Genomic DNA, 25,757 nt, shown 5'->3' with positions numbered 1-25,757 from the left:
CCCTGAAGTCTGATTTAATGTGCCTCTGTCATAACATGTAGAGCCACTGATAGCCAGGCAAAATGGTATTCCTCAGGAGCCAGCTCCTTATAGGTGGGGGCCTATTGGGCCAGCAGAGGAGGAAGGGTTTCAGGCTTCAGGCTTTTTTAGGCTTCAGTTCTGGTGTAGTCACCCATCATGTATTTTTGAAGGGCACTAACACCAGAGGGCTCCATGGAAGAGTGTTTTTTGATGTGCCATTTCCATTTAGTGATAGAAACCTCTTGAGTTCTACGAATCTTGTAAGAGGGACTATAATGTATCACCCAACCCTTAAGAGACAACTCTGGACAAAGGGTAATTGTATGACCCATGCATCATCTGTTCAGCAGAAGCTAAGACCCAGTTATAGGAAAGCAAGTTCTCCTATGAGGGGTTGCTTACGTGTGTGTGTGTGTGTGTGTGTGTGTGTGTGTGTGTGTGTGTGTGCATGCACATTCATGCTTGCATGTGTGGTTTAGCAGCAGTCTTTAATTCTGACATACTACACATTAACAAGTCATGTGCTTTGGTCTCATTCCTGCAGCAGCAAACTTTCAATTAAATCTACCAGCCTGAGCCCAGTCCCATTTCCAGGGAAGTTGTTCCCCTCCAAAATAAAAACATCTAAAATTGCATTTTTAATTCCAATATGGCTCCAGCCATAATATATTGGATTTTTTTAAAGTGCACAACAAATTTATACAAAAATTATTTACGGAAGTCCATGGTACTGTTGTATCAGAAGTAAAGACCTTTTTATCCAAAGGGATTATAGCTAGGGCTGTGCCAAATTCAAAAGGATTGGACCCCTTTGAGAGAGTCTAGAGTTCGTATGTTCAGATTAGGTCTGGGGATGAGGGATTCACAGGGTTATTGCTAAGCTCTGCACAACCCAGAAGAGGGAAAAAAAAGACAACAGGGCCTGTGAATGGCCACAACCAGAGACAGAATTTCAGACCATCCTATTGGTTGGAGCATCAGAAGCCTAACTTCCTTATTCTGGCCACCTCTTGGTGCCTGTCATAGGCTCCACTCAGCCTGATTTTTGTGAACAGAGACTTCTGGAAACATGTTCCTTACATTGTCATTGAAACAAGAGGAGAGAAGCTGCTAAGTATGACTTGAAGTTCTCAAATGAGAGAGCTGGAAGATGATTTGGCATGAAAGGTTTGAAGAGAGAAAAGAAGGTTTGGAACAGCTGCAGCAGTGAGTGAGACAGGAAATCAATTAGCAAGGAGCAGTAGGATGGTCTTGCTGCACTGAGGGCAGTGTTGTAATTGTTGCTGCTCAATCATGTCTAACTCTTTGTGACCCCATGTGGGGTTTTCTTGGCAAAGATACTGGGGTGGTTTGCCATTTGCTGCTCCAGTTCATTTTACAGATGAGGAAACTGAGGCAAACAGGGTTCAGTGACTTGTCCAGAGTCACACAGCTAATATGTATCTGAGTTTGGTCAGGTCTTCTTGACTGCAGGCCTAGCACTCTATGAGCTGAGCCACCTAGCTGCCTCCCCGTTGATATTAGATGGCACAAATTTGCAGTGGACTAAGTCAGCATAGTTTTCTGATTTTCTTCAGTTCTGTTTAGCAGCGTGTTACACTAGAAGCAACTGGATGGAGATGACATTCCAGGTATGGGGTTTGGGAAGGAGTAATTAGCAATAGGAAAAGGGAACACGGGATTCAAGGGAAGAGTATAGTGGAGGGTTAAACTATTTCACCAACGGGAAGGGAGGGGAGCATAGCCAGAGCACAGGTGATGGCCTGGAATAGTACTGAAGGATGGAAGCATTGAAAGTCACAGTAAAGACAAAGAGTAGATTTAGCAGCAAAGAGGAAGCTGGGAAGGGCCTTAGAGATGATCCATTTCAATACCTTCATTTGACCTTTTTTAAAAATGGCTTTATTTTTATTCTTAATAAACACCAAATAAAATGAGAATTTTTATATGCATGGTCTAACATTATAGGATTGTCCATGAAACTGCACAGCTATTATATAGTTTGCTTTCTTTTTATGTATAATCAATTCAACAGTTAACTTTCAAAGTTTTCCTGCTTGTTTTTGATTTTTCTGGTCTTCTGTTCTCTTCTCGTTTTGAAGGATTATTGTGGGAGAACCTTATCCTTAGCCCGCTTCTCCCTCTCACCTCCTGCAACACTCCCCACTTCCCTATTGAAAAACAGAAAAAACAAAATCCTTTCAACAAATATTTATATTAAAGCAAAACAAATCCCCACATTGGTTACATCCAAAAATGTATATATATGATTCTTCATCTTTAGCCTGTGACCTGGGTAGCATGCTTCATTATTTTTGCTCCAGATTTGTAGTTAGTCATTAATCGAGTTCTTTAGTATTTCAGAGTTGTTTCTCTTTACATTGTTATTATATAAACTGTTCTTTTGGTTCTGCTCACTTCACTCTCATTAATTCATACAAGTCTTCTCAGATATCTCTGAGAGGGGATGGTTATCCCTTTCATTTTTTTCTGACAGAACAACAATATCTCATGATATTCATGTACCGTAATTTGTTCAGCTATTCCACAGTTTATGGGTTCTCCCTCAGTTTCCAGTTCTTTGCCACCACAAAAAGAGCTGACATAAATATTTTTGTAGATATGAGTCCTTTTGCTCTTTCTTTGATGGGCCTAGTAGTGGTAGGTCAAAGGGTATATAGAGATTCGGGACTTTTAGGACATGATTCCAGCTTATGTTCCAGAATGGATAACCCAGGGGTGGGGAATCTGCAGCCTCAAGGCCACATGTGGCCCTCTAGGTCCTCAAATTCAGCCCTTTGACTAAATCAAAACTTTACAGTACAAGTCCTTTTATTAAGGGGATTATTTATTTATTTATTTATTAAGGGGATTTGTTCTGTAAAGTTTGGATTTAGTCGAAGGACCATCCTACCAATTCACAGTTCTGCCAACTGTACATTAATATCTGTTCTCTCATTGCCACTCCAACATTTGTCAATTTCCTTTTCTTCTAGTCACTCCTCTTACTTGTTGGTGAATTCCCAGCCCCACCCATCCTGCTTGTACATCTATCCACCATGATGACCTGGGCAGAAATAGCCTCTCAATATCTGGGCTGTCCATCAATCCACTCTGTGCCCCAAAATAAATTGAGGACATGTTTCAGGCCCATAGCCCCAGGTTTGAAAATTGCTAATTATAACTCTTCCACAAATGGGAATCCAGTTTCCCCTGGAAGATGTCCAGTGATTCACTACCTTATAAGTTAGTATATTCTAATTAAAATAGCTCTAATAGTTAGGAAGATTTTGCTTATATTAAGCCTAAATAAATCTTTTTGGAACTTATACCCATTGCCATTTGGTTGAAGGATTATATTTTTAATTATGAGAATACATCTTTAATTCCTAGTGTAAATTAATAGAAAAATCAGGTTCACCCGGCACCAAATCACCTAATGACCAACTTTGCTGTTGTATGCTAAAATCTGCTCACCACCATAAAAAAGAACAAAACAAAACAGAATGAACTCAAATCAGTATCTTTTGCTCTAACATTTTGTTATTTTTATATTTCAAATCAATTCAATTTTAAGTCCACAAATATTCATTAAGCACCTACCCTGCACTAGACACTTGATGAGATACAAAATGTAGATAATTCCATGAAATTTAACAAGCAGTTATCGAGCACCAACTGTGTCCAAGCTGCCATGCCAGGGACATTAAAAAAAGAGAGAGAGAGAAAGAGAGAAAAGAAATAGATCCTGCTCTTCTGGAGATTGTTACTTTATTTTGTACCGCAAGGACTACCTGAAACTTCCCACCCCATTTGAGCCCCTCCCATCCTCCTACATATAGCCTCCCAAAGAATCTTCCCAAATTGGTTTAATTAGAAGGGTTTCTCTTTTTTCCTGGTCCTCTATCTTGACACGTACCTCAAGTTGTTTACAGATTTCTAGCCAAACTCCCTCCCTTCCAGACTGGTAATGAGAATAATTCCTTTCACATGTCTGACACTTTATCGTTTAGAAAGTAATTTCACAACCAACCATCTCCTTCTATCCCCATAACTCCTCCATGTAGACAGGGCAGGTGTTCTACTTTATTACTATTTTATAGGTGAAGAAACTGAGGTCATCTTTTGTGAAATTTGGGAATTGCCTATGGTTGGAATTGTTATGATTTCTTTCCCTTAGTAGGCGAAAGATAAATAGATAGCTATTGTTAGATCAGAATGCAAAAGCCCTGGCAGGCAATCAAGGGATTTCCCAAATGGATGACTACATGTGAAATTGCTTCCTAAATTGTAAAGGGTTAGTAGAATCCAGGAAAGAGCTGGCTTTGGAGTACACGGGGAAGGGGAATTCCAAGTCAGCATGTTTTGGAGGTAGAAGACTTTTTCTTCTCAAAGGACCAGGAAGGATTTAGGTGTTGTGGTGTGATACCGACAAAATGTCACAGGCCAAGTCAAGCCTGGGGAGCTGCTGCTAAGCAGAGTAGCTTAGACAGCCTGGAGCTGGTAGTATTTCTTCTAACTGCTTTTTCTCTGGTATGTGTCATTTCTGCACGTACACACACGTATATATACATACATAATACATACGCATGTGTGTGTGTGGTTTTTTTCCTTGTGAAGAAACCCTAGAAAATTCATTTTTGTCATTTAGAGTATGTGGCAGCAAGGGGTAGAAGGGGAAGAGCAGATTCCATGATAGGATCCAGTTATAGAGACACTGGTAGAAGGTTCATAAATTTAGAGCCACAAGAACGTTAGAAGGTAACCCCCTCATTTTACAGATGAGGAAGGTTAACTTGCCCTAGGTTACACAGCTAGTGTCTAAGGCAGGATTTGAACTTAGATCTTCCTAACTGTGAACTCCATGCTCTCTCTGTTGTACTGTCTAGCACCTACCAGGTGGAATGCATTACATATTTGCGCTCAAGGAGTCAACCAGGCTTAGAGACCAAGGCCCTGAGTACAGGCTTGGTAAACAGGGGAAGCTTAGAATGTCATAGAAATAGACTCTGAGCTAGAAGGGGCCATAGGGGTCATCTAATCCAACCCCCTCAATTTATGGATGAGGACCTGAGACCTGAAGGTTTCACAGGTAGTAAGTAGCGGAATCAAGATCTAAACCCTGGTTCTCTGACTACAAATAGAGTACTTTTTATACTATACTGTGAAGTAATGAAAGGTGAAAGACTAGGGCCAAAGGATCAGGCCCCCTAGGTCTAAGAAGGAGCTGGAATTTCTGAGACATTCACCCATTTCAAGGCCTAAGGCCTGACTCTTAGAAAGGGAAAATGATTTGTCCTAAAGTAAGCGCTAAGTTGGGTAGCTCTCCTAATTTCTATCTCAGGCTTTTTCTTTTACATCTCCTTACCTCAGCTTGCTAGATTCCTTTGGCTTCCTTCAAGATTCAGCTGAAACTCCACCATCTGCAAGAGGCCTTTCCCAGTCTCTCTTCCTCCTTTCTTCACCACCAATGCTAGCGCCTTCCTTCTGAGGTTACTTTTCACTTATAATGTATATATCTTTTACACCCTTTTTTTTGTTTTTTGGGGGGGTTTTTTGCATTTGAGCAGGGACTATATTTCTGTCTTTCTTTGTATGTCTAGTGCTCAGCACAGTGCCTGGTACGTAGTAAGCAGTTTATAAATGATTGTTGACTGATTGCCACCTCCTTGCTAAAGGAGGACCTAGGAATGGTCCTTAGACCACAGGTGGTCACCCTACCTCAGGCAGAGAAAAGCAAAGAACAGGGCAGGGGTAACCTGCTTTGACTCAGACAAGCCGGTCTCCCTAGACCACTCCCACTAATGTTCCAGCAAACCAAATTGTCCTCTCCTCAGAGTTAACCTTTGATTATCCCTGTGAGAGAATGCCTTGATAAATCTGTGGTTTCTTTTTCTGGAATAGGACAGAAGCTGTTACATATTTGTTCCTCTGTTGATTAGAAGGTCTGAAGGAATCCTTTGATCTCATGGTCTCCTTTAGGTAAAGGGTTTAATGGAAAGTCTTAAAAGGAGACAGAGAAAGGGTTACAAGACAGAAGGAGATAGAATAGGTAGGAAGAGAAATAATATTGAATGCCCTATTTGTAACCTAAGCCCTGAAGAGTTCATCTGTTTATTCATTTTACTTTCCTTTAACCTTTGTATGAGTGTGTGTGTGTGTATGTGTGTGCGCAAGCATGCAGTAAAGTTATTTTTGCCCTGAAATGATTCCAAGTAGAATCATGGCTCAAGCACAACAGATGATAGCTACCAACAGGCGAGTTTAGCCTTGCAATAAAGAAAAACTTCCTGCCAATTAAATCTATCCAGATGTGGGATGGCTTGCTTTTGGTGATGGTGGATTCCCATATTGTTTATCAAGCGTTTCCTATGTGTGCCGGGCTAAGCACTGGTGAGACAAAGAAAAGTAAAAACACCGTCAGTCCTTCCTCTCAAGGAGCTCATACTCTGACATGGGAGGTGACATGTAAACCACTGGGTCCATACAAGTTACGTGGAAGGATCATTCATCTCCATATAGAGAGGGGTTGAATTCAAAGTGGAGATGAGGCATACACATGTGTGTGTACATATATGTTATATATGTATGTCTGTATTTAACATGGCTAATATGGCCATTTATTTTGCTTGACCATAAATATTTGGTTTGTTTTTATTGCTTTCTCCATGGGAAGGGAACAGGAATTTATTAAGCTCCTACTATATGCTAGGTTAGGCAGTTAGGTGATGCAGTGGATAAAGCTCTGGGGCCTGGAGTCAGGAAGACTCATCTTGCTAAATTCAAATCCAGACTCAGACACTTAATTAACTGTGTGACCCTAGGCAAGTCACTTCAGCCTGTTTATCTCAGTTTCCCCATCTATAAAATGATCTGGAGAAGGAAATGGCAAATCACTCCAGTATCTTTGCCAAGTGGGGTCACAAAGAGTCAGACATGACTGAAAAATGATCGGACAGCAACAAAATGTGCCAGGCACTGTGCTAAGCACTTTGCAAATATTATCTCATTTGATCCTCATAACAACCCTAGGAGGTAGGTGGTATTATAATCCCTGTTTTGCTGTTGAGGAAACTGAGGCAAACTTGCCCAGGGTCACACAGCTGGCAAGTGCTGAGGCCAGATTTGGACTGAGTCCAGGCTTATCACTCTATCCACTGTACCATTTAACTGCCTCTAGTGGGAGGGGGTAGGAGAGGAAGAGACCGAAGGGAGAGAATTTGGAACTGAAAAATAAAAATTGAATCAAAAAATTAGATATGTGGAAGGTCTTTAAGAGGAGACTAGATAACTACTTGTTCTGTTTGTTGTAGAAGGAGTCCTTGCTCAAGTAGGGGCTGGACTGATGGCCTCTGAGGTCCCTTCCAATTCATATTCTGTGATCAGTGAAACAGCTGGGATTTAGGTTGTATTCTGGGCGGGAGTCTTAAGGACACTAGACTGGGCTGGTCTCTGAACTTGGCTTGGATAATTAGCTGAACTCTGGGCTAGGCTTGGCTCTATAATGGACTGAGCTTTGGGTGACAGTAGACTCTGGACTGTGCTGGCTTCCGGGCTAGTCTGAGAGTTGGGAGGGGGGTAGAGAGGGGAGATAGCTAATTCCAGGAGAATTCTTCAGGCCTGACAGGTGGCTCTGACATGTGATGCCCCTCCTCCAGGCCCCCATCACAACCCAAATTTAGAACTAGTTGAACTGATGAGATGTAGCATGCCAAGATATATAAATATCAATCTGAGTTCCAGCAAAGTCAGAGAGGACTTGGGCTGGACACTCACACTGGGTCACTACTCCAAGCTCTTGAGTTCCCTTTCTCAACCCTACCTAACTACTTTGACCTCTGGCAGAGACCCCAAATCTTGGTAAGACATTCTCTCATTCTGTTCCCAGGGAGGGTAAGGGGAGAGAGTAAGGGTTCAGAACGGAGAAGGAAGGGATCTACTCTTTGGAACAGGAGGGAGTAGAGAGAGAAGGACTAGGGAGCAGAAAGCCTGAGTTTTGAGAAAGAGGGAAAGAGGGAGGAAGTAAGAGCTTTGAAGACTGAAGGAAGTAGGGACTGAGGATAGGATGGTCGAGAATTCTGGGTTCTGTGGGCTGGGGTTATGGAAGGAGTCACTCATTGTCTATAAACGAAAAAAGTCCTCAGGACTGGAAGAGGCGACAGAACTAAGAATAGTTTACAGCGGGGTCCTGGGTTTTTGGGGAAAGGTAGATAGCCAGAGTAGAAAGTCTATAAATATGGACCTTGGGGTAGCGAAGAGTGAGACAGAGAGGAGAGCAGGGAGACTGGGTTCTTTCATGGGATGGAAGAAGAAGGATCTGATTCTGAGCTGAGTTCTCTAGGGTGGAGGCCTATGGCACTGGCTTTCTCCCTCCTTGGGTTGTGGTGACACTCACTGGTTTATGCATCTGTTAGGCCTATTTATAGAACTTGGCTCAGCTTCTGGCCTCATCCTTTGATGGGGGATGGGGATTTCTAGATCCATGCTGGGGGAAAACTGATATTCGAAGCTGATATGATCTGATTGCTGGGATCTGAGCTGGCTCTAAGTTGTGGGAACATCTAGGTCCTGGCTGGAGGGATAGAACACCTGGATATAGGGTGGGGGAATGAGTATACTCTGGTCTGAGCTAAGGAGATGGGAGTATAGAAAGGAAGGGAGGAAACGGGCATTGATTAAGCCTCTACTACGTGCCCAGCACTGTGCTAGGTGCTTTACAAATATCTCATTTGATCCTCACAACAGCTCTAGGAGGTTGGTGTTATTATTATCCCCATTTTACAGTTGAGGAAACTGAGGAAGAAGTTAAGTGATGGGGCAGCTAGGTGGTGCAGTGGATAGAGCACCGGCCCTGAAGTCAGGAGGACCTGAGCGCAAATCCGGCCTCAGAGCAAACACTTGACACTTACTAGCTGTGTGACCTTGGGCAAGTCACTTAACCCCAATTGCCTAAAAAAAAAATTTAAGTGACTTGCTCTGTCTACAGATTTGAACTCAGTTCTTCCTGGATCTAGACCCAGTGTTTTATCCACTGATTAGAAGGGAGAGGGGATGAGATGGGGTTGTCTGGGTCTGAACTGGGAGATAAGGATGCTTGGGTCTTAACTGGGTACTCAAGAAATGCTGGTGGGTACCTCAAGAAGCACCTCTGACCCTTTCCTTCTTTACCTGCCCCCAGGTCCCATCATGTCAGGTGCTCCTGCCCTGATGCAGGGCATGTACCAAGATCTGTCCTGCCCGCTCTGCCTCAAGCTCTTTGATGCACCCATCACAGCTGAGTGCGGCCACAGCTTTTGCCGCAATTGTCTGCTTCGCCTGGTTCCTGATCCTCAGGCCGGGACTGTGCTCTGTCCTTCCTGCCAGGCACCCACAAAACCCGATGGGCTCAGTACCAACCAACAGCTGGCACGGTTAGTGGAGAGCCTGGGTCAGGTGCCGCAGGGCCATTGTGAGGAACATCTAGACCCCCTGAGTGTCTACTGTGAGCAGGACCGGGCACTGATATGTGGAGTGTGCGCCTCTCTGGGCAAGCACCGAGGTCACAGCGTGGTCACTGCTGCTGAGGCCCACCAGAGGATGAAGGTAACTGGTTCCAGTGAGGGCTCTGGCCCAGGATCCCATCCCTACCCCCACCCTGCTCCTACCACTTTAGGGTTGGTCCTGAGGGAAGTATTGGCCCTAGTGACTTTGGAGTGGGTACAAAGGGGAATATTCCCACAGGCCTTTGGATGGGGCATATTTGCCAGCAGGTCTTGAGTGCAGAAAGGAACTCCTGGAATCTCAGGGGCAGTTTTCATTTGGGGAGGGTGGCTGGGGTTTGAGCTTGGAGACATTGCCCAAGGGCTGACCTGGAGATCGGGGGACAATAGAGAGTGTGTTGGGAAGACAACAAGGTCAGAGAACATGGTAGAGAACAGGGTCTGAGTAGCTAACTAACGTTCAGGATTTGGGGTATTTTATCTTTTTATCCTCCCCCACTCCCACCCCCAGTGAATTACAAGGCCTATCCTTGTTGAAGACCAGGAAATAACTTGAACAAGAAAAGGGCTCTGATTAGAAGGAGGGGTAGAAGACGGAGCTATGGTCAAAGTCAGAGAAAAGAGTCTGACAGCATAAACACTGGGATTTAAGGTCAGGGCCATTGTGGCAATTATAAAAAGTTGGGCATATGGGTAAATGCCATAGAAATTGCCAGATTATTATGAAGTAGTTTTGTATCTGAGTTTGAGGAACAGAGCTTATGTATTCCTCAAAATACTTGGGCAGCTGGTGTCACAGTAGATGGAGTAATGGACCTAGAGTCAGAAAGACCTGAGTTCAAATTCAGCCTTAAACACTTACTACCTGTGTGACTCTGGGCAAATCACTTCACCGTGTTTGCCTCAGTTTCCTCATCTATAAAATGAGTTGGAGAAGGAAATGGCAAAACACTCCAATATCTTTGCCAAGAAAACCCAAAAATGGGATCATGAAGAGTTATTTGGACAGGACTGAAACAACTGAACAAAATCCCTCAAATTACTTAGTTCAATAGAACTTATATATTCCTCAACCTACAATAAGGAATGTAGTATCAGGGACAAACTGAGTGTGTTGTTCTCGGTGGAGTAGGAAGGCAAAAGGGGAAGAATGTTAAGTAGAAAATCAGGGGCAAAAAGTTTTAAGATGTTGAGAGAGTTTGACTTGGCGAAAGAATTTCTCTGTGTCTGAGCTCTTATTGTGAACCCCAGAGAGAGCCTGAATTGCACCTTCCTCTTCCCCCATGTCCTTCATGGCAGATGGGGAAACACTTTAAAAATCTCTGAAGTCTCTCCTGATGCAGATAATCCTAAAGTGCTTCCTTTCTACTCTTCCAGTCAGAGTTGTGCCTCAAGCTGGGTTTAGGAAAAGTTAACTTTATCAAGGAGCCTCTGTTTGTGCTATATTTAAATTCTCTGCCTCCATACATAGACAAACAGAAGTTTTCTATGGAGAGGAATGTGGTCGGGGCTGGAGAATTCGTGTCAGAGGCATGGCTGTTAGAAGGTGGGGTTGAGTGTGGGTGGTAGGGGCAAAGGGGGGAGGCTCCAGGTGTCAACCTTGGCACATTTTCAAAGAAGCATATCTTAGGATCATATACATAGGAAGATGTTTTCTGGTAAAACCTGTACGCTATGGTAGGGGCAGGCAGAGCAGAGATAATGCACCCTCACAGGTGTGGTGGGGATAGCACACACACATGCAAGAATGTGTCCCTGTGCGTTCAGATTCTTGTAATCTAGCCACTACTTCAATTCTTATATGCTAGCCAATAGCTCACTGATGTTCAGATTCTTTAAGAATCTGCCCAATATCACGGATGTTCTAGTAAACCTTGTCTTTGGCTGGAAAAAAAGGGGGGGGCAGCTAGGTGGCACAGTGGATACAGCACCGGCCCTGAAGTCAGGAGGACCTGAGTTCAAATCTGGCCTCAGACCAAATACTTGACACTTACTAGCTGTGTGACCCTGGGCAAGTCACTTAACCCCAATTGCCTTTAAAAAAAAGTGTCCCTGTGCAGTCCACATGCTGTGTATACACATAAATGCAAATGGTGAGACATACTCACCACATCAACCATACGTGAATATATCTATAAATAAGCACTGAGGCAGTCAGATTTTGGTGAATTTGAATGTATAAAATTATAGGTACAAGTGGGTGAGTCTGGGGGACGGGCCAGATGCCTGGCACAAAAGTTGACTTTGTGGGGAGAGATGGAGCCAAAAGATGGTCAGGGAACAGTAAGAGGCCCCTTAGTTTCAGTGAGAGAAAGACTGCCCTGGGTTCTGGCAGATGAAGTCCTATGCCTCCATAAAACTGAAGAACTTCTTCAAATTAGGCTGGGTGATGTCTTCAACTAGGATTCATTTGTCTACTTCTATAAGTTTAGTGATGAAGCTCAATCAGCCCTGGTCCATGATGTATATAATCCTGGGGAAAAAGGGGAAATAAGAGAGACCAGGTAAGAACGTAGGTAGTTGGGGAAGCAGTAACAGAATAGAATGCTGGTGAGAGGAAACTAGTGAATCTTATTCTCATTGGATTTGATTTAAGGAGGGAATAACATACACACTCAATTGGGTATGGAAATCCATCTTCCTCTAGAGGAAAACAGGGAGGAAGGGGATAAGAGAGCAGGGGGATGATAGAAGAGAAGGCAGATTGGGGGAGGGGGTAATCAGGTAATCAGGGACAGGGTTAAAAGAGAGAATAGAATAAATGCGGGGAAGGGGAGGGCAGGATAGGATGAAGGGGAATATAGTTTTTCACATGACTGCTGTGGAGGTGTTCTGTATCACTGCACATGTATAACCTGTATTGAGTTGCTTGCCTTCTCAATGAGGGTAGGTGGAGAAGGAGGAAGGGAGAAAATTTGGAACCCAAAGTTTTAAAAACAAATGTTAAAAATTGTTTTCACATGCAACTGGGAAATAAGATATACAGGCAATGGGGTATAGAAATCTGTCCTGCCCTACGGGAAAATAGAAGGGGAAGGGGATAAAAGAAGGGGGGGGTGATAGAAGGAAGGACAGATTAGGGGAAGGGGTACTCAGAATGCGAGTTGTCTTGGGGTGGGGGAAGGGGGACATGGGGAGAAAATTTGGAACTCAAAATCTTGTGGAAGTGAATGTTAAAAACTAAAAATAAATAGATTAATAAACTAAGAATAGAATGCTGATTGTCACACAAAAAATGGGGATATTTTCTTGTTTTCCTATCCCTTGGAGTCTTTGACTAGGAGAGGTAATTCTTTCCATTTTGTCTGTTACCAATTCCTGTTGATTCTATTTCCATATTACATCTGTCCCCTTCTCTCCATGCTCTCTGCCACTACCTTAGCACTAATCCTCATCACTTTCTGCCTAAACTATGGCAAAAATCTCAGCTAGGTTTTCCATCTGCAAAATTCTGCTCCCCTCCTTTCCTTCCCCTCACCTTGAGCCAACATAGCAATGCCTGTTTAAAAACCTTTACTGGCTCCCCACTGTCTCCAGAATAAAGTCTAACGTGCTTATCTAGCCTGGCCTTTAAAGCCTTCCATATTCTGCCCCTGCCCTCTCTGGGGGCCAATACAGTAGACAGAGCATTAGACTTGAACTTAGGACAACCTGGGTCCAAATATTGCCTCAGATCCTCACTAGCTGTGTGACCTTAAGCCTCAGTTTCTTTATCTATAAAATGGAGATAATTACAGTTGAACTACCTAACTCATGGCATTGTTGTGAGTGGGGTGTTTTGCAGACTTGAAGTGCTATGTAAATGGCAGTGGTTACTATCATTCCCTGTTAAAGTGTGTTCCACATACAACTCCTCCCAAAGAAACTTTCTCTTCCTGTAAGATTAGGCTCAGGGAAGTGCATTGTTCCTGGTATTCTCCCAGCATGCATGCAGCTTAACCCGGGCTCTGCCTCCCCGAGGAACCCTCCCTAATTGGATCCAGCTAATCTGCCGAACTGTTCCCTCCGGTTTTGAATCACCTCATCACTGGCCAGTACAGCCTGCCTTCCAAAATCACACAAGGGCCAATGCGCCGCCTTGGTATTGTTCTCCAGGTAGATGTCTAAGCTCTTACTGTGAGCCCCGAAGAGGGCCGGACTCGTCTTCCTCTTTCTCCTATCTCCCACGCTATGCCCCGAGGAACACAGTAGGCCCTTTTCACACCACTTTTCCCGTTACTTACCTGATGGGAGCTTCCCAGCGTGCTCCTCTCGGTCAGTGCTGAGCCTCAGGCTGTAATGAGAGACTGGAATGTGAAGGAGGTGACTCATTATCCTTCAGTCCCCTCAAGATGGAATTCCCTCTGGGTCTTAGAGGACTTCTCACAGCACGGCTTGTCTAGCCAACTTGGGTGTGTTAGGGGAGGGTTTGAGGAACAGAAGTGGAGTGCAACTGCGGGGGCCAGGTGGTTGGGGGCAGGAACCTGGGGTCAGGACACAGGTTCTAGTTAGGAGAAAGGCACGGGATGGGTCAAGGTTAAAGTCTCAGTTCTCAGACACAAAAAGAATAGGGGGCATAGCGAACAGACGGAGGCCTTGGGTCCGGAGCGTCACCAGATCAAGCTGCTTGCTGGAGTCTCACAGCCTCCTGCTGCATGCCGATGTCCCGGAGCACCTGCACAGTCAGCTTTGTCCCGTAGTCCTCCAGGTAGTAACTGACGATCCTATCGGTGAGGTCCAAGCGGTCCAGGTTCTGCAAGATCCCCCGGGGAATGCGGTTGAAGCCGTCCCGCAGGGGCACAGTCAGCAACTTGCTTTTGAACCTCTTGAACTCATCTTCGGTCAGGTTGTCCAGAGCCGTCAGGATGAGGTCCCGGCCTCCAGGCATGCCTCCCCAGACTTTGTGGTCAGACGGTCAGCCTGCAACCTTGTCTGCTGTGCACGGGAAGGCACCCCAGGACCGGGAAACTAGGAGGAGGAGGAAGAGGAGGAGTGAGAAGAAGACAACGTCAGCGTGAGGGAAGGGGATGCCGAGGTCTAGGGGAGGAAGGGATCAGGAGATTTCTAGAATGGGGCTCTAGACAACTTGGCTTCCGGACACTCCTTGGAGAGTGGGAGGGTTTACCTACTCTCGCACCTCTTTTCTTTCCCCGTCTCGATCTAGCTCTCTCCTCCTCTGCTCAAGGAGGAGAGCTTGGAAGTGGGAGCTTTAGGATCAAAGATTTAGAGATGGAAGGGACCCCAGAGTCTAGTGCGGCGTCCTCATTTTACAGATGAGGAAACTGTGTGCCTGAGGTCACACAGAGTAAGTGGCATCAGGTCCTCTGGTTCTAAATTCAACATCCTGGAGTCCTTTCGGTTGTGAACGCTTTGTGAGCAGGGACTATCTTTTGCCTTTCTTTGAATGTTTTATTTTTACTTTTTTCGCTTTTCGGTATGTTTTAGCACTTAGCACAATGTCCCACACATAGTCTGAGCTTCTAGACTGGCTGATCTCCTCAGTCCAGTTCTACACCCTGACTCTCAAGAGGTTAAGGACGGGATGAGTCTTCATTATAGTGCCCCTCAAAACATAGACGGGAACCAGGCGTAGTGCATGGCCAGTAATCAACACATGCTATTTAAGAATGATGCCAACTTTAGCTCACCTTTATATGTTGTACCTAGCAGAAGCGCTTTCCTCCCAACAGCTCTGTCAAAAAGCTTGTGCGAATAGGGTCTCTATGATACATGAGGAAGAAGTACAGCTTCAGAAGGCTGAACTAACTTGCCCAGACACTTGGGTGGACTCAGGTCTTCTCATGCCTAGTCAAAGCTGTTTCCTCAGCACCAAGCTCAGAAACGGAAAAAGGGGAAATTATGCACTCTGACCACGAGAGGGCGCCCCCCCACAGGGTTTGGGACCAACTTGGGAATCTGTGAGGGGGACCTGAGGGAGGGGATTTTGCCACACCTCTCTCCTCACACAGACATACTTCTCTGCCCAACTTTCTCCCAGTTTCTACTTTAGCTATCAAGGTTAGGCTGGGAAGTGAATAGGACTGGGCATGAGTGGCAGGGTGACAATTAATTTGGGGAAGGGAGGGCAAGCATAAAGATGAGGAAGTAATCGATATCTATTGGTTGATCTATACTGTGCTAATAAGATTCAGAAATTTACTGTCCCGGCATGACTTTCCAGTAAATTGTTCCCATGGCACTTATGCAAGGGTAACTCTCAGTACCACGGGGGTGTTAGGTAAATGCTGGGTGCTATAGACAGGAAGCAGTATATAAGGGCTTATATAAGTATATAAGCTGTGTATAAGTAGGTATGTGTGAGGAGAGAGGTACGGCAAAGTCCCCTCCCTCAGGTCCCCTCCCAGATCCTCGAGTTGGTCCCAAACCCTATGGGGGGGCGCCCTCTCGTGGTCAGAGTGCATAATTTCCCCATATTCCGTTATTGAGCTTGGTGCTGAGGAAAGAGCGCTGGACTTGGCATGAGAAGACCTGGGTCCATCCAAGTGCTTTATGTCCCTGGTCAACTGAGTTCAGCCCTCTGAAGCTGCAGTTCTTCCTCATGTGCTATGGAGATACAAAGCACAAGGGAATAATCACTGCCAACCAAGAAGGCTTCACGGAGGAGGTGGGCTTTGAGCTAGGCATTGAAGCAGTGTAACAGAGGACAAGGGCTGAAGGCGGGATATGTGTCTCCTTCCTTTCAAGGAGAATGGAGGTAGTGCCATCATTACCTATGATTCCCCTTGGTCTTATCCTGCTGTCTCCCGACACTCTTCCCTTTCATGATACCTCTCTTTGCCCCGAGCATCCCCACTTCTCTTCCCTTTCCACAGAATCAGCTCCCACAACAGAGGCTGCAGCTACAGGAGGCCTGCATGCGCAAAGAGAAGACTGTAGCCCTGTTGGATCGGCAACTGGCTGAGGTGGAGGTGAGTGAGAGCTTAGAGTTTGGAGACCTGGGGTTCCCAGGGAATCATCTAAAGAGGTGAGCTGATGGCTGGGGGACAGATACCTATATATGGTGTGAGAAGGGTTTGCATTCTGGAGGGAGCACCTGGTACCTGGGATTTGGGGGAGAGAGCTGAAGTCTGGGGGCCTCATCCTTCTCAACTGTCCTCTCCCATCCCTCACCTCCCAGGAGACAGTACGGAAGTTCCAGCGGGCTGTAGGGGATCAGCTTGGTGTGATACGGGCCTTTCTGATAGCACTGGAGTCTTCACTGAGCAAAGAGGCAGAGCGAGTGACCGAAGAGGCAGGGGCAGCCCTAAAGACTGAACGCAGAATTGTCACTTCCTACCTTGATCAGCTTCAGCAGATGGAGAAGGTGTTGGACGAAGTCACTGATCAGCCCCAAACGGAATTCCTCAGGGTGAGAGCTGTCCCAAATTTCCCCGATCCTCCCCTCCTTCTTCTCTTATAAGCTATTTTCCAACCCCTCAGTCTTCTGGATCCTCAAAATCATAAAATATCCTAGCTTTATATAATGTTAGAGTTGGAAGGGACCTTAGACATTATTTAATACAATTCCCTCATTTTACAAATAGGGAAACTGAGACCCAAAGTGGAGAAGTGCCTTGGCACTTTTAACTAGTGAATAAATGCATGAATAAAGGAATGGGGGGAAAAAGCATTTATTAAGTGCTTACTATGTGCCAGGCACTAAATTTCAGAAATGGACTGATCCCAAGTTTCTTTTTTTTTTAATATAAATTTATTTATTTTTAGTTTTCAATATTCACTTCCACAAGTTTTTGAGTTCCAAATTTCTCACCCCTCCCCCACCCAAGATGGCATGCATTCTGAATACCCCTTCCCCTGGTCTGCCTTCTCTTCTATCTCTCCCCCTTCCCTTCTCTTATCCCCCTTCCACTTCTATTTTCCTGTAGAGCAGGATAGACTTCTGTACCCCATTTCCTGTATTTCTTATTTCCCAGTTGCATGTGAAAACATTTTTTTTAAAAACATGTGTTTTTAAACCTTTGAGTTCCAAATTTTCTCCCTTCCTCCCTCCCACCCACCCTCATTGAAAAGGCAAGCAACTCAATATAGGTTGTACATGTGCAGTTATGCAAAACACTTCCTTAGTAGACATGTTGTGAAAAACTAACTCTATTTCCCTTAATCCTATCCTGCCCTCCCATTTATTCTATTCTTTCTTTTGACCCTGTCCCTCCTCAGAAGTATTATGATCCCAAGTTTCCTGACTCTATCAAGTCCCTCACTGTTACTCCTACAACTGAGCTGTCTTAATTTCTTCCAATTATCCTATAAATCCCTTTTTGATCTCCCATATTTTCTTAAGCTCTTTGGATCTCTCTCCTGGGCCCTGCTGATCTTGGCCCAGCTCCCTTCTGCCTCACCTTTGACTGTCAGAGGAAAAGCAGTATTTACAGATCTTATCAGCGCATCCTTCCTTTACCTGTTCCCTCCCTACTGTCTTTTGGTTTCCAATTCACCTTTCTGTATCTTTTCTCTCATTCTCTCTCTCTAGAAATACTGCCTGGTGATCAGCAGGTGAGGCTTACCCAGGGCAAGAAGGTCTGGTTGTACTTCCTGAAAAACCTAGTCCCTTCCATCACTCTCACTGGGGACTCCCTGCCTTCATACACACACACACACACACACATATATGTATATATATATATATATAGTTTCAGATGAAGTTTATTGAAATCCCCTTAATACACTTAGAGTGCCTTTTGCTCAGTATGAACTCCACAACTTTTACATATCTATAGACACCTTCACATGGAAGATCATCATTTTCCTTGCATTTCCCAACACACATGTGTAAGGTTCCAACTGCTAAATTTACTCTGACACAATTCCTTCTGAAACCCGGGTCCCTTTCCAGCATCTTCTTTGCTGGATAGCACTTGTATCATATTGCCTAGATTACCTGTCCTGACTTACCTGGGCTTCTGGAGCATTCAGCATATCCAGTCCCATGCTTACTGCTACTTCTCTTACAATGTCAGTAAAATGTGGCATTTATCTTCTGGTCCTTGGCCATCCCCTTCCATGCCTGGAAAGCTCAGGGCCTTAGCTTAGCCTCTGCAAACTCCAATTGTGCACACTCCATTTCCCTCTACTCTCGGCATCTCCCCAGGCTGCAGAAGATCCTGGCAGAGTCACCCCCAGCTGCTAGATTGGACATCCAGCTGCCCATTATCTCTGATGACTTCAAATTCCAGGTCTGGAGGAAGATGTTCCGGGCCCTGATGCCAGGTATGGACAACTGGCTAGTCTCAGGGGTACCAGTGTAACCTTCAAACTGACCTCTTATCTGTAGCTTCTCAATCCATTCCAATTCATCACTAAATCTCTACTGAGTCCCTACCTTGTGCCCAGTCATGTGCTAGACACTATGGGAGAAACAAGATAAGAAGATAAACCCTGGTAACTGCCTTCCAAGGACTCAGAGTCTGTCTGGGGACTATAACTAAAGCAACTAGGCAAAAAATAATGCAAAGCAGTCAGGAATCAAGGGCTAAAGTTAGCTGGATGGCTCCAAGTAAAACCAGGAAGTTATTCAAAGTTTGTACAAGGGACTCCCTCCTCTTTTTGTGCCATTTACCCCTTTTCAGTACCTCTCTCCTGACAGATGCCCAGTGCCTTGTACTGCCAGTCTAGAAGGAAGAAACAGACTCATTAAAGAAATTTTTATTTTTTCATTGCCCCAGAAGTCTTTTCAGTGAAATGTACAGCAATGTCAGAGAAATTAGTCTAACTACACATATTAGAAAAACAAAATGAATGGCAGACTCGTGTAGCCTAGACTATGGCAGGCAGCTGGAGAGGCAGCTGGCCAAATTAATCTATCAAGCTGTATATCCTAGACACTGCAGATAGGTGATGAATCAGTTCCATCCCAACCCAGAACTTCAGGGTCACATTGAAGACACTTTGTAGTGCTTTTAATTGGTCCTGAACTGCCCCCAACTATGAAAACCTATCTTTTGTACAACATTCTCCCACTGAAGCTACATTATTACATATCACAACATGCTGTGATTTCCAAAAAACAACCCAAAAGGTAATGAAAATACACAAGTTGGGCAGCAGTATTTGTAGCACATTACTAATTCTAACTCCAGTGACAGAAGTGAAATTATCAAGGAAGTGTATGACTGGAAGGGAGATAGGATGGTCATGTATTGAGAATGCGAGACAAAAGCCTGAGTACCACACTGGTCCCACCGAGGTACCAAGAGAAAAGAAAGCTTCCTGTATATTGAGTAAAGCCTCCAGGGCAAGGAGTTCTGTGAACTGTTTTTGTTTTTAATTGACAACTATTTCGATATAACAAATTTCCTTTGTAATCTTATATATTTTATTTATTTAAAAAGCTTTATCCTAAGAGGTCCATAGGTCAGATAATAAACATTTATTAAACATCTACTATATGCCAGGAACTATGCTAAGTGTTGGGGATAAAAGGGCAAGAGACAGTCCCCGCTCTCAAGAACCTTACAGTATCATGGGAAATGTACAATGTACAAACAACTATGCTATATAGTTGTTTGTATAGGAAGTAGTATAGGAAGCTATATACAGGCTAAGTTGGAGGTGATCACAGAACGAAGGAGAAGAAGAAGTATTAAGGAGATCTTGAAATGGCTTCTTGTAGAAGATGGGATTTTAGCTGGGACTTAAAGGAAGTTAAATGGGAGAGAATTCCAGGCATGGGGGACAACCAGTGCTTCCCCAGACTGCCAAAAGGGTTCACTACAATGAAAAAGGTTAATAATCCCTGCTCTAAAGAAATTTACTGGGAACAAGGATAAGAATCACATAAGCCCACAAGGCATGGAAGAAAAAAGGTGAGCATCATTGAGAGAGTAGCCACACAGATCTCATGGATCTCTTGGGCAGCTAGCTAGTAGAGTGGCTAAAGGTCTATACCTGGAGTTAGGAAGACCTGGGTTCAAATCTTCCTTCATAGGTTTGATAGATATGACCTTGAGCTCAGCATTTAACCACTGTCTGTCTCAGTTTCTTCATCTGTAAAATGGAGATAACAAATAGCCCCTACCTCCCAGGGTTGTTATGAGGTACATATGAGACAAGATATGTAAAGCATATCTTGTTAGATAAAAGCTATCGATGATGATGATGATGATGATGATGATGACAAGGTGGATTATTATGATGACAAGGTGGATTATTATCTCCCAAATACCAAAGTTCTTCACCTGTAATAAACCCATGCTATTTCTACTAGAAAAAAAACCTACCCACCCCTCTAATGCCCAACTCAGATACTCCTGGATTTCAATACATAGAAGAATTTTCCAACAATTAAAGCAGTCAGATAATAGTAATAATTGCTCGTATTTATACAGTACTTTAAGTTTTTCAAAGAATTTTATGTAACCCAAGTCCCAAGCCTTGATCTATCTGTATAAGGCAGTGAGGTGGTGCAGTAGATGGAATTTCAGGCCAGGAGTCAGGGAGACTTATCTTTTCGAGTTCAAATCTGTCTTCAGACACTTACTGTGTGACCCTGGGCAAGTCACTTAACCCTATTTGCCTCAGTTTCCTCATCTGTAAAATGAGCTGGAGAAGGAAATAGCAGACCACTCTAGTACCTTTGCCAAGAAAACTCCAGATGGGATCACACAACTGAAAAAAATAACTAAACATGGAGAGACTTTGTTCCTTCCTGCTTTGAGAGAGGACATCAATGGTTCCAGAATTTTTCAGGGAGAGACTCTGGGGAGAGAGAATAGACTTTGGCAGGCAGACATGCAGGGGAAAACTGGCTCCTCAACATGCCTCCGATGTCCAGAGTCTGTTCTTTCTGCCTTCCCTCCACCCTCCAACCGCTCTTCAAAGAGAGTGTGGAAGTACGAGCGTCCTTTCTTGAAGCACAAAGGAAGGAGATGGTCTCTTCAGTAGCAAGTCAGCATTCCCTCCACCAGTGAGGAGGGTCTTATGCAAATGCTCCAGGCTTGAGAGAAATGTCATTATGCAGGGCATGAAGAACAGACGTGAAAGCCAGGAAGACCTCTGTTCTAGTCCTGCCTCTTAAACATACTAACTGAATAACTCTAGACAAGTCACTTAATCTCTCGGTGATCTAGGCAGCTCTCTAAGATTTAGTTGAAGGTAAGGTGGTAAACTGCATTGGTAGAGGAGTTTCCTCATCTCAGAGTTCCCTTATAATATAAGGGAATACAATAATAATATAACATAACATAATATAACATGATATAATATAACATAACAATAGAATGTAATATAAGTTATATCAATGAAATCATAGGTGTGGTTCCTATCTCTATTTCTCTTGATCCTGCAATAAACCTGTGAAGTAGGTTCTGTTATTTTCCCTATTTAACAGGCAGGAAGCTATGGCTTACAGAGCTGATGTAATTTGCCCTAGGTTACAGGCAAGTCTTAACACTTAGATGCTCCTGAATCCATCACCAAGCACTTACTGGGGGAGGTGGAGGAGAAAGAACTATCTTTCTCTGGTTCAGTCACTGTCCCCAGAGATCCTTAGATCAGAATACGCTGATGATTTTTATCCTTGTCCTTTAGGTTTCCATCCTACCTGTGTTTACCTTTTTGGGTAAAGTGGGGTGTGGGGTAAAGGAGGGATTGCTACAGGTAAGATGGAGAAGCGGATGGCTTCAGTGATCTTTAAGGTACATTCCAGATCTGTGGTTCTATAAAAAAAATCGTAAGACATAGATCTGGAAAGAACCTTACTAATCCAAACCCATTTTATAAATTGGACACTCAGAGGGAGGGGATAGCTGGGAGGAGGCTCAGAGAGACTGGAGGAGATGGTGGACCGCCTGTTCTTCTTTCTTGTTGCCTTTGCAGCACCGGGAAGTCTCACCTTTGACCCGGCCACTGCCCATCCCAGCCTGCTGGTATCCCCATCTGGAAGGCGGGTGGAGTGCGTGGAGCAGAAAGCGCCGCCGGCGGGGGATGACCCGCAGCAGTTCGACAAAGCGGTGGCTCTGGTGGCCAAGCAGCAGCTGTCGGAGGGCGAGCATTACTGGGAGGTGGAGGTGGGCGACAAACCCCGCTGGGGACTGGGGCTGATCTCCGCCGAGGTCAACCGTCGGGGGAAGCTGCACCCCATCCCCTCGCAGGGCTTTTGGATGCTGGGGCTGCGAGAAGGGAAGGTGTACGAGGCCCACGTGGAGAGCAAGGAACCCAAGGTGCTCAAGGTGGAAGGGCGAGCCTCGAGGATCGGCCTCTATCTCAGCTTCCAGGACGGCGTCTTCAGCTTCTACGATTCCAGCGATCCCGACAACCTGGTCCCTCTCTACTCCTTTCACGAGCGCCTCCCTGGCCCCGTCTACCCTTTCTTCGACGTCTGCTGGCACGACAAGGGCAAGAATATACAGCCCCTGCTGCTGCTCGGGCCAGACGGGGAGCAGTGAGGCCAGATCCGGAGGAGGAGGGGACGCATCGTGGGGGCAGTCTGTTAGTCAGCAAGCGCTGTGTTCAGTACTTACTGCGTGCCAGTCAGGACAAGGTAGGAGGAGTGAGTGAGCAGTTGTAAGGTTTGGAAGTCCCGGCTAATAAAAGAGACCGAAGTTTGTGACTTGTCCAGTGTCTGGATTTCTGGAAGGGGCATGAGAAGTGAATTTGACAGCGGAATGGATTTGCCTCAGGCTGAGTTGAAGGGGTCTTATCTGGATGGGGAGGAAACAAAGATCGTCCTCCCGCTTCTATCTCTACTAGTCATACTCATTCCTCAGCGTTGCCTCTTGGTTTTCCTCTCCTTCCTGTAGCTTCAAATCCAGTGGCTAAAGCCCAGACCACCCCTCCATAGTCTGAGGCATCACACACTACCATCATCCTTGGTGACTTTGATATTGATGCTAATGACCTTTCTAACACCCTGGCCTCCCAGTTTATCGATCTTTTTTTACTACCACGATCGCCATTTCATTCATTCATTCATTCAACAATAATAGAATACACTACAGGTCAGGCACAGTGCTAGGTACCTGGGGATGCAAAGACATAAATGAAATAGTCCCTGCCCTGAAGGGGTTTCTATTCTAATGGGAGGTGGGGGGCTGGGGACCAGGTTACATGTACAAGGACAAATATATACAAAGTTCGTTCAAAATATTTTCTGGGGAATTAGGCACTATTTACTGGGGTTGGGGAGGGAGAATCAGTATAGGCCTTCTGTAGGAGATGACCAGAATTGAGCCTTGAAGAAATAGGGTTTCCAAAAGATGAAGGTTAGGAGAGAAAGCATTCCAGATACAAGCCACAGATATGGTAAATGGAATGTCCCCTGCAGGGGACAACAAGTACATTAGTTTACCTGGAACAAAGGGTGCATTAAAGAGAGTAATATACAGTAAATCTGGAAAGATCAACTGGAACCAGATTGTGAAGGACTTTGCATACTAAACAGAGGGGTTCATATTTTATGCTAGAGGCAATAGGGAGCTACTGGAGTTTCTTGAGCTGAGGAGTGACTTGATCAGTTTAGGAAAATTAACTTGGTAGTTGTGTGTTGGGTGGACTGGAAAAAAGAGAAACAATATGGGGAAATTAGGAGTCTGTTGCAATTGTCTAAATGAGAGATGAGGAGATCTTGAATGAGTGGAAAGATGAAAAATATTGTGAAGAAGAAACTGAAAAGACTTACCAACTAATCAAATGGGGAAATGAGGTTGAAGAATGATGGATGGCTCCTTGGTTTCAAACCAGGGTTTGGAAAATATAGGTTGTTTTTTTTTTACTACATCTAAATTTTTAAAAGTAGACAACATAAAGTTCATCTAAACTACTCACTCAAATTTTAAAAAAAACCCAACTATTGAAAACACTCGTAGCTGCAATTTGTCTTGAAGAAAAACTAGACTAGCTAAAGTTACAATTCTAAAAACGGCAAAATGGTCACATGGGAGGGGGATTCCCATATGGAAAAACTAGCCACTTGAGCCAAAGCATTCCCCAGCTTGCCAGAGCATTCCTTCAGGAGATTAAGGCTCATATAAAGCATCCCATCAATCTTGCTGTTCTCCTTTCCTGTAGCTCCCTAATTATTCCCTCACAGCTCTCTAGTGTTGCCCCTCCAGCTCTTGAAACCCATACTTTATCAGAACTCTTTTAAGGATGGAAGTGCCTTTCAGCACATGCACCCCTCTCCTCCTCATCTTACTAGGCAAGTACTCCAAGGCCCAAGACTCAAAGGCAATTTTTTTTCCCCCTCTGGAGCAAAAGTCCTGGCACTAGCTCCATGCCTGCTCTAAATCTTTTTAGTTGTTTTTCAGTCATGTCCAACTCTTCTTGACTCCATTCAGGGTTTTCCTGGCAAAAATACTGGCATGATTTGCCATTTCCTTTACCATTTTATAGATGACGAACAGAGGCAAATAGGGTTAAGTGACTTGCCCAGGGTTACACAGCTAGTACGTTCCTAACTATGATCTTTCTTAATCTATAATTGTTTCAAAGCAACAGGAATTCTTAAGAGTTTGAAGAGAAGAGAGAAAAATAAAGGAAGAGGTGAGGAGGAATAAAAGAGAGGAAAAATTAAGGGAGGGATTAGTTATAATCAAAGTAATAAGGATCCTCTGTATGTCTGGGGATGCATGTGTTCTCCAAGGAGAACTTAGACCTGGGCTGGTATTTACCCATGCCTACTCATTCACTCCCACTCTGTTTCATGATATTTCACTCCACCAGTTTTCCTCCTATCTCTCTGACTGCATCTCCTCTTTCTCTCCTATTGGTTCAGACACTTGTTCTCTGCTCTTTTCTCTGTGTCCACTTCAAGTAAACTGATTCACCTCCCACAGCTTTGACTATAGCGTCTGTGTGGATGACTCCAAAAACTACATATCATTCTATGGAGGGCTTCCTATGTGGTAAGGCCCCTCAGAGCTCTAGCTCCTTTTTGACAGTTATCTACATGACATCTCTTTGTTCCCCTTGAACTCAACATGTCCAAGTTGAACTCTTCTTCTTCCCCAAAGTGGCTCCACATTCCAACTCTGGCCTCCATTTTTGTCATATGCTCTCCTATGCCTTTGCTTATCAGGAATGAGGAACCTGCATCCTTGAGGCCACCTGTGCCCTTCTAGGTCTTCAGGTTTCGCCTTTTGACTGAGTCCAAGTTTTACAGAACAAATCTTTTTATTAGAGGATTTGTGCTGTGAAGTTTGGATTCAGTCCAAAGGGCTGCACTTGAGGACCAAACCTAGAAGGCCACATGTGGCCTCAAGGCCACGGGTTTCCCATCCTGGTTAGATCCATTCTCCACATAATGGACTTCCCACTGCCTGG

General features: G+C 44.5%; 2 protein-coding genes across 3 annotated transcripts; one reads left to right on the top strand and one right to left on the bottom strand.

Annotated features, from left to right (window-relative positions):
- Nucleotides 1-1,900: 1,900 nt before the first annotated feature.
- Nucleotides 1,901-14,524, bottom strand: PYDC1 (pyrin domain containing 1). Of its 2 annotated transcripts, none has more exons than XR_013486086.1 (2): nucleotides 13,724-14,101; nucleotides 1,901-2,192 (listed from the first exon to the last, which is right to left on the bottom strand). XR_013486086.1 is itself a non-coding variant. In XM_021004576.2 (2 exons), the coding sequence occupies exon 1, from the start codon at nucleotides 14,365-14,367 to the stop codon at nucleotides 14,098-14,100; it is 270 nt and encodes an 89-aa protein (XP_020860235.1). In that variant the 5' UTR covers nucleotides 14,368-14,524; the 3' UTR covers nucleotides 11,660-11,973; nucleotides 13,724-14,097. The 2 variants fall into 2 exon arrangements, 1 of the variants encoding a protein (XP_020860235.1); XM_021004576.2 differs by lacking the exon at nucleotides 1,901-2,192 and adding an exon at nucleotides 11,660-11,973 and having other exon boundaries at nucleotides 13,724-14,524.
- TRIM72 (tripartite motif containing 72) lies at nucleotides 7,784-23,043 on the top strand. Its single transcript, XM_021004575.2, has 7 exons — nucleotides 7,784-7,881; nucleotides 9,200-9,603; nucleotides 16,313-16,408; nucleotides 16,618-16,848; nucleotides 17,971-17,993; nucleotides 18,589-18,707; nucleotides 22,314-23,043. Exons 2-7 carry the CDS (start codon nucleotides 9,208-9,210, stop codon nucleotides 22,880-22,882), a joined length of 1,434 nt encoding a protein of 477 aa, XP_020860234.1. The 5' UTR covers nucleotides 7,784-7,881; nucleotides 9,200-9,207; the 3' UTR covers nucleotides 22,883-23,043.
- Nucleotides 23,044-25,757: the final 2,714 nt, after the last annotated feature.

The sequence above is a fragment of the Phascolarctos cinereus genome, unplaced genomic scaffold (assembly GCF_003287225.1).
Source record: "Phascolarctos cinereus isolate Bilbo 61053 unplaced genomic scaffold, phaCin_HiC Scaffold_4;HRSCAF=312, whole genome shotgun sequence".
Taxonomy (NCBI): Eukaryota; Metazoa; Chordata; class Mammalia; order Diprotodontia; family Phascolarctidae; genus Phascolarctos; species Phascolarctos cinereus.
This window is presented reverse-complemented; position numbering and strand designations above follow the sequence as displayed.